This window comes from Amblyomma maculatum, chromosome 2 (assembly GCF_055883805.1).
Source record: "Amblyomma maculatum isolate TAMU_Amacu chromosome 2, ASM5588380v1, whole genome shotgun sequence".
Lineage (NCBI taxonomy): Eukaryota > Metazoa > Arthropoda > Arachnida > Ixodida > Ixodidae > Amblyomma > Amblyomma maculatum.
Window position 1 is genome coordinate 144,049,843 of NC_139345.1, and position 13,337 is coordinate 144,063,179.

General features: G+C 45.3%; 1 protein-coding gene across 1 annotated transcript in view; it reads right to left on the minus strand.

Moving 5' to 3' along the window:
- Positions 1-9,012: 9,012 nt before the first annotated feature.
- LOC146200112 (uncharacterized) overlaps positions 9,013-13,337 on the minus strand; it is a 479,695-nt gene continuing 475,370 nt past the window's right edge. Inside the window, exons 49-51 of the mRNA XM_084592273.1 lie at positions 10,589-10,759; positions 10,379-10,525; positions 9,013-9,490 (exon numbers count right to left, since the gene is read on the minus strand). Of these exons, the coding sequence (XP_084448399.1) occupies positions 9,479-9,490; positions 10,379-10,525; positions 10,589-10,759 (330 nt within the window). The 3' untranslated portion in view covers positions 9,013-9,478. The remainder of the gene's footprint in view (positions 9,491-10,378; positions 10,526-10,588; positions 10,760-13,337) is intronic.

Sequence of the window (13,337 nt, forward strand, 5' to 3'; positions counted from 1 at the left end):
GTGCCGCGCCCACTGCAGTAGCTGTCCTTGGTTGCGAATGCTGTCCTCGCGGCTCCGATGTGGGATCTAGAACGGCATCCGTGTTTGGGACATCGGCCCTGTTTTTGGTATGATTTGCCCAGATATACAGCCCGCGCTCTGCGACGATTCGCTTTGTGTTTGGAAAGGGCTTAGTTTAATGTTCGCAAAATAGTCGAGCTGATATAGACCGTTCTACTGAAAAAAAAAAATTCAGTGAGGCAATAACCTCACATTTTCTCACACAATCTCACTCAATTCACATAATAAATCCCAAGTCGCATATATTTGCATAAGGTCTCATGCAAATGATAATGATATGATGATAATGATGTGAACTGTATGAGAGTCTATGCGATTAGATGAGATTTTATGGGGTTATTGCCCCTAGAACTTTTGGTTTTTCAGTAGGGGGCACTGTAATCTTGTGTATGTGGCCTCATCTAGCGGCTAAGTTGAGAGCAACCGCCGTGCTGGTATGTGCGATCCCATCCGCGGAAGGGGGGACAAGTAGCGCACATCGGAATTTCCGCGCTTTCTCATGCAAAGTTTACCTTTCTGAAAGTACCTGGCTGAAAGAAAAAAAAAACTTTTCAGCAGCAGCCAAGCTATTCGGTCACAAATGACCAGTGTATGCTCCTGATCGGGTCGGCTGAAGGCTACAAGCCTTATTACAGTTAGTAACTTTTATGTTGAACAGAGAGGCGGTGGAGCACCACTGGCCGCGAGGGCGGTGAAAAAAGCAAGGCAGGAGAGCTTTCGATCTACTTTTTATCCTTTGTTTTAAGGACGGGCTACCGTAATCATCTGAGCAAAGAAACAAGTGATTTTAGCTGTTTCATGTCGTGTTTAGGACCAATTCTAATCGCGCTACATTCGTTGGGTCTGCCGATCATTCATATACTGTTTACTGTGAGCGACTATTGCGGGAATTCTCACGCCACCACTGGCGTTCTATTCTTAAGGATCCATTTCAGATCCATTTCAGATCCATTTACTCTGTCTTTGGCTACTTTTGTGGGTGACAAAGCCGGGGCGTTCAAGCGCCCACTACGGATTTCAGCATTGCCTACATGACCCAACCACCCGTTTACCGGTATGAGCGGGGAGTGGCGATGGCTGGTCTACGGCGGGAGCTGCTATCCTGCAATTTCTTTTACTGGCTATTAGCGGCGTTTGTCTTATGCTGCCGCCATGTTGACATCCAGGTAAAACGGTAAATGGAATACTTATGAAATAGTGACCTTAAATCATGTTCCATAATGACCCCAGCGAAAATTTTATCAACAATTATATAGCCCATTTGTCGTCACAAGATGTGCTTACTTGAAGAAATCGCTGCTGTTTCCATGATCATATGACCATTTATTATCGGCAGCAAAAGCTTGCGAGATGCGTGTTTTAAAAAAATGTTGTAGCGCTGTTCCACTAAATATTAAGTTAACAACCAACTTATTAGGCATCATTGTCTTCAAGTGCGGCATGTTCTTTTATACTTTCATAACCCTCAGGTGACTGCACCGAAATAGTTATTTCTTTCCAAGGTGGCATCTCGTAAATATTTGCAGCAAGGAATACCAGCCGCTTGTTGCCCAAAGGGTGCCGTTGTTTCACTGGTATTCCGTTTTTCCGGTCCCTTCTCTGCAATCACGGTGCTTGAAACTCGCACAAAAGGCTGCCAAGGAAACACTTCCGGTTGGGGCTTGAAATTCAGAGGCTGCGATCGTTTTCGCCCAATTGAGAGTCGCAACTGGAATCGCGTAGGGCGACACACGCGCATACCATCGCTGTTAATCTTTTATCTTCTGGTAATCATCTCATTTTAGTTGTTATTTTCTTGTTAATTCAAATCACAGAGCAGAGAAAAAAATATTTTGCTAGCCACGGTACCTCTTAGCAGCTAAACTGAAGCCGACGGAAATGAAACGATCAGAGAAAGGAAGGAAAGAAAGGAGCGAAAAGAAGAACAGGGATGGGGTATATGCATAGAGAATATAAAAAAGGCTGTAAAGATAGCGCATCGCTCGCATCAGCCAACCAACTTAGACACTTTCCGACTGTTCAAGACACGTGCGCAAAAGAACGAAGGCGCTTTCTTCGTAGAATGCACTGGCGCCCCCGCTGCTATCATCGCCTCCCCACATACCATGCACAGAGAAGCGACGCTGCGCGCTCCGCTTCGAAGATATTTTTCTCCTCACCGGGAAAACGGTCTATAGACAAGCGTCAGCCCGTGACGTCAGTGGAGATGCGGCGGCGCTGGCGACAGCAGTGACTCGCGGTGTAGGCAAAAGCATAGGCCGTCTGCATTAGATGCGTGGCGTTTGCTGCGTTTTCGAGCATAATTCCGGATAATCCTGCAAGCTGTGGTGGATTTGGTTGCGCCACAAGGAACAAAAAAGAAGGTACCTGTTTTCACTTGTTTCTTGCGGTCGGAGAAAGATGAGAGCGAATGGCAGAGGCGTTGAGCGCGACAGTTGTAAACCCTTCGGCGACGGATTGCCTTGGCAGCTAACGTGCGTCTCACTTCTGCACTGAAACTTGATCAATTCATTTGCAATTTTTAATTGTCGTGATTGCTTTTCGGCCGCATGACGAATAGCGCAATAACACACGCCTGCAGCTCGTGCACGTTTTGGTGTATATACTACCAGGCCATAAGAAGTTTAGACGTGATGTTCCGAGTGCGTGTGATCTTAATCGAACGCAGAGAAACCGCGCTGTGAGTTCCATGAACCTGCAGTACTGCCCGTGCATATTTTCGTACAGGAAAGGACACAAAAGCTGCTGCGAAGGCAACTGCAGTTACCTTGAGCGGTCACTCCAGCGCGATATTGCCGAAACAGGCCGAGTTGTGAAGTAGCTTTTCTCTGTTTTCACCTTCCCGAATTTCAAGGAGTGACTCTTCATCAATGATCCTAAAATCGAATTAACATTGTTAGGATCCGGAGAAAGTCATGCGCGCTATTTCTCAGAGTATTAAATTTTCTTTTTGAAGATCATTGAGATCATAATGAACAAATTAGCCAGGTACAACCAGCTCTGATCGAGCAAGATACTGGAGTATGGTATATACGGGAAGTTAAGTTTTATGTCCCAAAGTGGAATTGGCTATGAGGGATGAAAAATAAGTAGAATACGATAATGCGGATTTGAATAAAAAGTTTTCCAATATAATAAATAATGATCCGCAGATCGCGAAAATTGCGCTGCAAGCGATCGTGGACATCGTGGAGAACACTGAATTTGCGCTCATAGCAAAAAAATTAAATAAATAGATAAATATAGAGCATTCTCACGGGCCAATTCATGTATATATTAACCTGCGAATGAGCTTAGCTACGTCTGTGCGATTAAACAGACCTCAAACGTCTTTTTATCGAGCAGGATTAAACAAGTTGCAGCGCCCACTAGGCGAATGTTACAAAAAACGAGAAGATTGAGTTCTCATTCAGTGAATTTTTTTACTTGAGTTGCTGGTACAGTGAGCTAAAAATATGATTTCTAGTTCAGTATAGTTGCCGGTAATATTCTTCTTCAGAGTGAAGGTGCCTGGCGCAGCAGAAAACGTACCTATCAAAATAGTCGTCATATGAAAAACACACTTCCAATCATTCGTATCACCGTGCTCTAACAATAGGCCCGGAAATTGGACAGTGTTGGCTATATATTAGTTTTTCTTAGACATTGCGATTTCTGGTTTTAATTTAATTTAATCAGTCACTACAGTATAACTACTACAGTCGCTCACTGTAGTGGCACTCTGTTAAGGTCACAGAGAAGGAAGCCAATGCGTGCAGCGCCTTCTCCAGGTAATTCCAGCGGTAGTCGGCTAGTAAAGTACTCAACTACTGTTCAGGCATTGACCGAACTATTTCTACGCACAAGCAAAGCTTACGCTCCAGAATATTTGCATGCGCGAACTGGTTTCGAAGGCGGCGTCGCTTGGCGTAGTGTAGGCACGCTGCGTTTTTGCCTACACCCCATGTCGCAGCCGATCGCAGCACCACCTTTGTTTACAAACATGACGCTTGCCTTTGTTTGGCAACAGCAGCTAGTATATGACAGTCTATGGTGTGGAGCAAATGGCAATAGGTCAATATTGACTGGTGCCATTTCTGTTTGCCTGAATTCTGCGTCTTTACGATTTGACTATGCAAACATTTTGGAGGCTCAGGCTGCGTAGCCTAACTCTACTTGAGCAGCGTGATTTACATACGGGTGAAGTTGTGGAAGGGGATATATGTTCATCTTCTTATGATGACGTAGCCGATTAGTAGTGATTGTGTTCTTCAGTGATTCCACGGTTCTGTTCGCGCGCTCAGTGTATCATAAGACTGACTACTTCGTTGACTTGTTGCTTTGGGAAATGTGTAGGTCATGTAGCGAGCGCGTCATATTGGAAGACTGAGCCTGTCCTTTTCGCTTGCGGAACAAAACATTTATTCATGGTTTCGCCAAACCGGATTTGCCACTGATATCAAGTGGTCATAATAAACAACAGAAACAGCCACTCAAAACTCGGCTTCTTGAATGAATCCCATACACTGGACAACATTTTACCCTGTTTTCTTGTCACTTAGCGAGCATCCGTCGCCGTTTTGAATGCCTACTGTCTTTAATCCATGCGTTTCCGTCAGGACAAACCCAGAGAGAATTATCGTTCGCATTGGGCAAGGAGGGGCTTACTCAAGTGCCAGTTCTACAGAAATTGTTTCCTGAATCGAACATTAACACAATTCGGGAAAACAATGCTCAATTGACTGCCTTCGCGATTATTTAGGCCACGAAAGCTTGATTTTGGAGCGTTAGCTCAATGCCTCCTGTATTTTCACAGTGCCAGCCATATTGGACACTTCGCAGTGGGAGCCATCGGTACGCCTTACTTCGGTGAGTTGCCGCGATGCGGCGCCACAGTTAGGGTACGAGTAGGTACGAGGGGAGATTCTTTCCAGAGGTTCGACCGTGAGCACTACGTGACCGCCGTCACTAAAATCATGTTTTATTTGTTTTTGTTTGCTTTCACATGCGCGGCACCATCTATGGTTGGTTTGTGGGGTTTAACGTCCCAAAGCAACTCAGGCTATGAGAGACGCCGTAGTGGAGGACTGGAAATTTCGACCACCTGGGGTTCTTTAACGTGCACTGACAGCACCATCTATCTTAATATCTATCTTAATATCAGTGTACTATGGCCAAAAATGGGCTTACCGTGAACGTTTTTTGCTTTTATTTTTTGAACTCGAGATGGCTTGTAGTAGGAGTTGCGGCTTGCTTTTCTGTCAGTCTCCGCAAGCGTCCAAAGTTGGGCTGGGCGCAGGATTAGAGTGATTCGGGAGGCACCAAGTTCGATCGCCGGTGCTGCCGGGTACCCACCGGTTTACAATTAGTACAAAATTTCCTCTGGCCTGGGGCTAGGTTCTTCTGAGTGAAATGCGTGGAAAAAGGGGCCATGGACCAAAACTGTCGGTTAAAAAAAAAAAAATGGGCGAACACATATGGGCTGCTACCGCACGAGGGGGACTTAGGGTTGTCCGATAGCAGAATTAATCACTGTCCCATCGGCGTAGCTATTTCGAACCGAAGCGATGGCCTTGTGGTAGAAATCAATTCCGAATGCGTCCAATTTATTTTTTACTCATTGAAGATGATGATGGGTATACCGCTGGACATGATGTTGGGCCTGCACAGTATCTGGCGATCCAGAATGGCTTTCAGGCATGCAGACATTGATGCGATGAAAATGCAACAGTATTTCCGAGAATCCGTTACTATATGTTATTGATGTTTTCAAGACACAAGGCCTGAGTGGCTTCCGAGAATGGAAGCGTTGCTACATATGCCTGAATTTTAATGGATTACGCAGTCCGAACTCGCATGGTTTTTAACCCATATATTGTGTTGGCCGCGTAATATTTTGCATGTGTAAAATCTTATTTTGAATTTGGCAATAAAAGAAAAAAATGGTGGCCTTGCGGCAGAGCATCCACCTCCCATTTGGGAGGTGCGATCCCTAGTGCCGCCGGGCACCCACCAATTTTTAATAGGTACAAGATTTCCCTCGGCCTGGTGCTCTGTTGTTATGGCTTTAAATGCATGGAAAATGGTCACGGCCGCAAATTGTTGCGCCGATGGGACAATCATCCGTTCCGCCATCGGACAACTATAAGTGCGGCGCGCGCGGCAGAAGCACATACGTGTTCCTGAAACAATTAAAGTATTAAATGTTTCTTCACCCGTAGGCATGTTACTCCTCATAATGTTATATTTTTTAAAGAGTGTTAAGATTTTACCCTTTTGGGCGCTGACAATTGCTTCTGCCATTCGGTTTCAGTTTGTTTTAGTGTGTTTTATTCTCACTAAGGCCCTCTACACCTTGATTTTTACCTTTCACGTTTTATAAATTTTACCGCTATTGCCTTTCATCTCCCATTATTGTTAATCCATTGTTTATCTTGTGTTCCATCGACGGCTGTTTTCACCACAATTTCGAATTTTTTACTTTTACGTTTTATAGTTTTTACCGCCATTGCTTTTCCTCGTCATCTTCCATTATTGTTAATGTATTGTTTATCTTGTTTTCCATCGATGGCTGTTTTTCACCACAATTTCAACCATTAGCAAATGTTTTAACTTAGTGACGTGACTATCTTCTGACGGCCGGTGACTGGGCACTATATTTATCGATGTTCCACCCCCAGTCTCTTCGCTGCATAATCTCTGCCTTCTTGCAGTAAACCTCAGTTGATAGTCAGCGCCTTGTGTTTGTGCTTTCTTGTGTCTCTGTGTCCCGTCCTTTGCGCTGTTCCTTAAATATACAAAACCAACTAGCCCGCCAGCTCGCTCTTGTTAATTTCACCCTGGTCTGTTTGATCATTTCTATGTAGTAAATTCAGTTGTGTTCCAGCGTCGTCCTTGTGCACTCCTTCCTTGTTAACGCACCCCCTTTTCGCTTGTTTTCACCTTTATTACCTACAAGCGTATTTTTTATATACTAAGGATAAATTCAAGCAGTACCTAACATTTTTACTACGGCCGGCTGTCATCTATGTCATATAAATAGCGAGAACAGGTTTCAGCAGCAGTCTTCATTTAACTCAGCGTCACGACTAAACGACATGGTACATTTCCATGTCCATCTTAGTAGTTAAACCAGCGTTAAGGCTAAACGACGTGGTACAGTTAGTTACATGTCTGATAAGTCAAGGCGCAGTCTGTGGTGCCAGTGCATCGCACTTTGCATTTTCCTTTTCTGTTCTGTATGTAGTATGCAGTTAATGTAACATTAGCAACGGTGGCGTCGTCGGATACGTCGAAAATTTTGCGCTGTCTGCTGTTGAGTCTATCTCTCGCCGATAAGAAAACTTGCCGCTTCGAATTTGAAACTGATAAAATAAATGCGCATAGAAGCACGCTTTTCACTGGCGCATGCTTATGGAACGTAATGTCACTTTGGCCTTTTTTCATCTCAACTGCAATACGCTCTTTTATACACCATTAGAATCGTGGAAACAGAGCTCCGTGGAAGAACAGACGCGGTGGCTTTGGGGTTCCCAAGGTTCTGTGCTCCGTTTTAAACGGAGTTTGTTTCCATAGCATGGAGTTAAAAAGCAGATGGTTGCCTTTAGTGCTCCCATTTCGAGCACTTCGTATTTAGTGGCACACCGCTCACAGTCGACGAAAGCCCTGACGCTCTCCCAACAGCCTGTAGATTACCAGCTGCGACTTGATAATTGTCTGAAGGACCGCACGTATATTTTTCTAGGGCAACTGCTACACAGCCTTTTCAAAGAAATTCACAAGTGTGTCCAGCCAACAGCTCCGGCTTAGGATAAAAAAGTCTTCTTCTGTCTTCGCTCTCCATCACAAGTTTAACATTGGGTCACTCCGATTACTGGTCCTGACAAGCAGAGTGTTAAGCACCCAATGACAGCGGTTGATTTTGCTATGTGCTCTCCTAAATTTCCTACCATCTCAGAAAAAAAATTAAAAAAAAAAGCCCGTGCTGCTGCTTCGTGTGAGGCTGCAATCAACGGCTTGTTGGCGCTACGATGTCAGCGCGGAAGGTAGGCCTGGACTCGGGTGCCTAGCCTGGACAGGTCCGTAGCGCCCTCACACGAGGAGCGGTGGCGCAAGGCGCTGATAAAAATTTGCCTTGCTCGCCGGGTGAATGCAGAGGCCGTAACAAAGCACGCGTGCCTCGAGACCGGCCAAGTTACAATTTACCAAGATCTTATTTTCATACCGAATTATCTTCGAGGTTTGGGATTGATTATATCTGAGGAAAGGTCTGGCAGGTAAGAATGACGAAATGTGTCGTTTATGCTCTCAAGGGATCCCTTGTAGCCACTGGAGTTGCGACTCTCACGACCTCATGGATACTCGCCTTCAACTCGCTCTTGCGACAACGCAGAGTGCGGCAGATGAAAGTACGTTCACGACAGCCTAATTGCATTAGCCGAGGTGTAGCTTCAAGAGTCTCCTTTGAAGGGCATCTACCGCCTTTTATAGTTATATGAGACTGTAGTTCCAAAGCTCCTTCATCTGCTTCCAGCGAACATGATTTGACCCCGAAGTGTCGTATGCTGATATGGTAGGTTTCGGGGAATTGGCCAATTGGAATCACAGCCAGGTCGCGTCGATTGCTTTGTGGCGTAGTATTACTGTTTTTCTCCGACCACGAATTAAGGAAGACTGACAGCCACGACCGGAACTCTCTGGCCTATTCAATTTGCTCACTGTTTACATTTTTGATCATGAACATGCCTACTGCTTGGACTATTCCGTTGATTGCCCCCTAACGCAAGCTCTAGAGGGTTTTGGATTGGCGAAAGCTTTGAGGGATCGTTCATATCACACTCCAGCAGAATCTTTCATGGATACACAAACGCACCACGCACGCTCTCACACGCACATGAAACCACTCGTCTTCAAAAACAAACCTTTATTTGGTTAATAATAAGGAAATTATTTTCGCACATCTATACACAGTAGACTAATTCGTGGTGGATTGACCTTTGTTCGAAGAATGACAAATGATAGAATACAAGCTCATGATAAGGTTTTGTGTAGTCAAATGACCTTTGACAATGACAATTAAAACAGACAAGGAAGTAAATGCCTTGACCACAATGTCCGCGAAATATTAAAAAATTACAGCTCAGAGCTAATATTGGTCCCTAATATCACCCTGTAGCAGACAGCGTTAATGAATACGCCATCAATTAGCTATTCACATTTAAAGATCTCCTGGGTTAATAATTATTGTCACCATCTTGAGTACATTTCTCTTGAAGCACTTCAGACTATGTCATTACCACAACTAGTGCTTGTATTTTCCGAGGAACAATGCGAAGTGTAATTACAAACGTAACAAATACATCAGGGCAGCCTTTATGCAAACGGTACGTCGTTGAAGCAAGGGCAGCAGCCGCAGCAGAACTTGACAGTCGTCTCCATGCTAGTTATGGTGCTAAAGAAGGGATAAAAAAAATCGACATATCATAAATTATATGTAATCGAACCCTTAGTTACCTTAAATATATATCAGGCTCAAAATGCCTACTACTCAACATGCCCCCGAAGAAGTTATTTTTGAGATAGATAACGGGCATTGCATAGAGACAGGGACATAGCGAAGGTATTTACAACCTTCACAACAAGTTACAACCAGAATTCATTTCATTTGAATGCCTCTGTCTTTACTCCCACCTCGAAGGTGAAAATTATGATGACGTTCCGGATATCACGGCCACGTCACCTAATCAGGATATTTCTTTCATGTTTTCTAAGTTGCAATGCCAAGAGCACGGAGCAGTTGTTTTTGTACTCTATCTCAGAAGCCAGTTATAAAACACGTGCGTTTTATTGCATCTCGAAAGCCCTCGGACTAAGGAAAACACCGCCATTTCTCCTTTATTTTTGTTCTTAAACACTTCTGTGCTATTTTAGCTACATCGTTAAAGCTGCATAAAATTCCCACTAGGAGTGCAATGTCCTGACTCTCCTGTTATGTCTTATATCCAGCAAAGTCCCGTCCAAGTAGAGATAAGCTTATTCCCTCAGTTGCACGCCTATAGTCAAAGCAGAAAGACAGAAAAAAAAAAAAGAAATATCCAAACAAGCTGTTTTGTTATTCTACCTTTTTTTTTGTTTCCTGTCCCTTTAACATTTAATTCACTAATAGATTGCTAATTCATCCCGTAAATGGCGTTGCAGCTTCATGCAATAAAGTGACAAAATTATCTTTTTTATCAAACTACTTCTCACGAACTGTATTTCTCCCTCTAATGCGTCCTTTGCTAATAGCTGGTTTCCAAAGTCAGCCATGCAGACCCGCATTCAAGCTGCAAAGACTCACAGGAGCGGCGGTGCGAAGAAAAGCGGTGGCATCCCGATGGCTGGAGAGCCAATCTTCGACCTCCCTTTCGCTTGGAACAGCAAACAGCCGGTCAGCTCTCTCTACCATCTCCGACGCGAGCCGCTCCGCCTCCAAGACCACTTTCTCCTGAGAAACCCCAAATAAATGCTCAGCGTCACCAAATTCTCGCAGCTGCACCTTGTGACTCACAATTTCGGGTACTCTCGAAAGTCGCCCGCTGTTGTAGGATGGTCCACTCCGGTCATCTTGGCCTCGAATGGTCCGCACTTTCGCAATCACGCAGCTAAAAAATTTCCGAAGGCTCAGCGACGAGCCGGTCGTGTCCGGGCGAAAGACGTGTTGCGAGAACAGGCCAGCCACCTGAAAGGAACGATGTAAGACAAAGTAGCGTTGGCAACGACCGAATTTGAGAATATTTTATTTTAGAATAATATAGTTCCCCGGAACCATTTCTTAGTGTCATCATTATTGTCATTGTATGGTGGCAAGTGGACGTCACTGTTAAGCCCGGCTCACACTGCGGAATCACAACAGCGGCATGAACAAAACACGTCCGCCGTCAAGCCGTAATCCCCCCCCCCCCCCCCCAAAGAAAAAAAAAAACTTGTTAGCAGCTTTTAGTTTGTTCGCCGGCCGAGCGAAAATCGCGGCGACAACAAACCAACACAGCATGCACTTAACGGTGATTGATCGTTTTAGTGGTTTCCGTGCCTGCAAACAGCACTCGAAAAAAAAATTTAGAGGATCTCTTAGATGTCTCTTAAGAAGAGAATGGTGAAAGCCTACCCTTCCTCTCCTATCATTAGCCTCTCAACGTTTGCCTTTTATCGTGGTTTGTTGCAGCGCTGTATATAATTATAACTGGTTTACAGGAAAGGAAACGCGAAGTATCTGCCACCCTTTCTCCGGCGCGGTACACTATCGCTCATGTCACTTTGCCTTCCTTGGAGCGCGTTCAAGTGTGGCACTGCAGATGTCAGCAACGCTAGACAAGAACTAATCTTGTGGAATCTCGCGGAATATGACAGATTTCGCGCACAAATCTCGCGCACGGGATTTCGTTCTATGAACATTGAAAGGCTTTCGCCTTAAAAGCTCCCCTTCATGCTTTGTTTCATGCCGCGGTATGGCGTCTCGAAAACAGTCGGGCAGAGTGCCGTAGTGAAACCAGATGCGCAGGAATCACCCACGGAAGTGAGCACGCGAGCGATATGGGGCCATGCATACGTGTCGGTACGGGGGACAGATAGGTCACCGTCGCTTGCGGCGGGGGCTGGCCTGCCACAGAATTTTTATCTGTTGTGGGCCGTCGTTGCACCCGCCACCGTTTTGGTGGTGGACGACGGCTGTTGTTACGACGCGCGTCTTTCTCTCCCTCTTCCTTTTCTCTCTTCCCTATTTTCGCTTCTGTCTGCACGAGGCAGAGGAGGTGGCTCAGCTACAGAGCCAGTAGCAGGCCCGTGCATTTTCTTTTCCTTCTTCCTACAGCCACAACAACCGCAACAGTCGTTACGCTTGAGGGGCAGTACAGTAGTGCTGACGAAGTTGTTGTTGTTTGTTTGTGTTGTTTGTTTTTTAGTGTCACAAGGAGTTCGCCCAGTGTTGCCGCACAAGTTTCCGTTCCATGCAGCAGGGCGACAGAGATGTATTTCCGGATAGTTCCGCGTTGAAGCGGTGTCACTCGGTGTGACAGGGTCAGCAAAACTACGCGAACATGCTGTTCCCGGACACAGTCAACCAACTGCTTGTGGAATGTGAACCGGGCTTAACGAAATAAAATTAATGCTTCCGCTCAGGCTCGAGAGGTGGCAGCCTCGGCGGCACCCGCAGTATAAACTGTACGAGTCAGATAGCGCGACAGGAGGCGAGGGGGAGAGCGTCCATTGAGCCACCCTAAACCCCTATTTCTCCTATGCAGTGCTCGCCTCGTCGGACAACAAAGCTGACCAGCTGGATTTCTGGAAGTCGAGGCACGTTCTGCCAGGCAATCAGAACGAGAGCAGCCTGAAGTGCGCGTAGCCGTAGCTACCTCGTGTTATAAGCGCCGAGCATGCCCCTACGTATTACTTTCTACTATTACACTGCGTATTACTTTCCTGTCCAGATTATCATGAGTAACCTTTTTTGTAACTTTGCCAAGGCATAATGCGTAGGGCACTGCTCCCAGGCTCAGTCTGCGCGAGCATGACTCGAGATATGCATGGCTTTCTTGATTCAGTAGACAAGCCAGACTCGATAACGACAAAACGTAGCGTAACAGCACGATAGACGTCTTTGCTGCCTTCTCTGATTGCTTATGCTTCCAGAATCTGATTACCCATTCTGCTGCGCTAGCCGCGGCCACGATGAAAATATATTATGATTCTCGTCTAAGCCCCTTTAGTAGGAGCCCAGAAGAAACATCAGCACTTGCCTCCTGAGAGATACCAGTAAGATATTTAATCAACGTATTTATAAGTAGTAACTACACCGAGACCACAGACAACAAACACAACTCCTTTTCTTTCCTCCAATTTCTAACTGGCTAAAATATAAGCCTAACGCTAAGCTTGATTAACATAAAGCGATCAGCAGAAGAGTAAATCATGCTAGCAAATGGCGGTTCTATCTTCTTGTTAACCTGATTTCACAGCCCCAACCAGAGTTCATTATATCAAAGCTAATTATTTACGAAACAAGGCCCCATGTCCCGCAAAGACGCAGAACATTCCTCGAATAAAATGTCGCATTGATATGCATTGATATGAGAAACCTACCAATCGAACTGCGCACGGCCGCTGTATCGGCTGAGCCAGAAGAAGCGCTGGTAAGGAATTTGTAGTAAAGCAACTAAAACTGCTGAAAGCATAAAGGAAGGAAGAACTAGCTTTCTTTCCTTCATGACCAAGGGTTAAGTCTTTTTTTAAACCTTCCCGCTTCTCCAAACTCCTATTTCGCC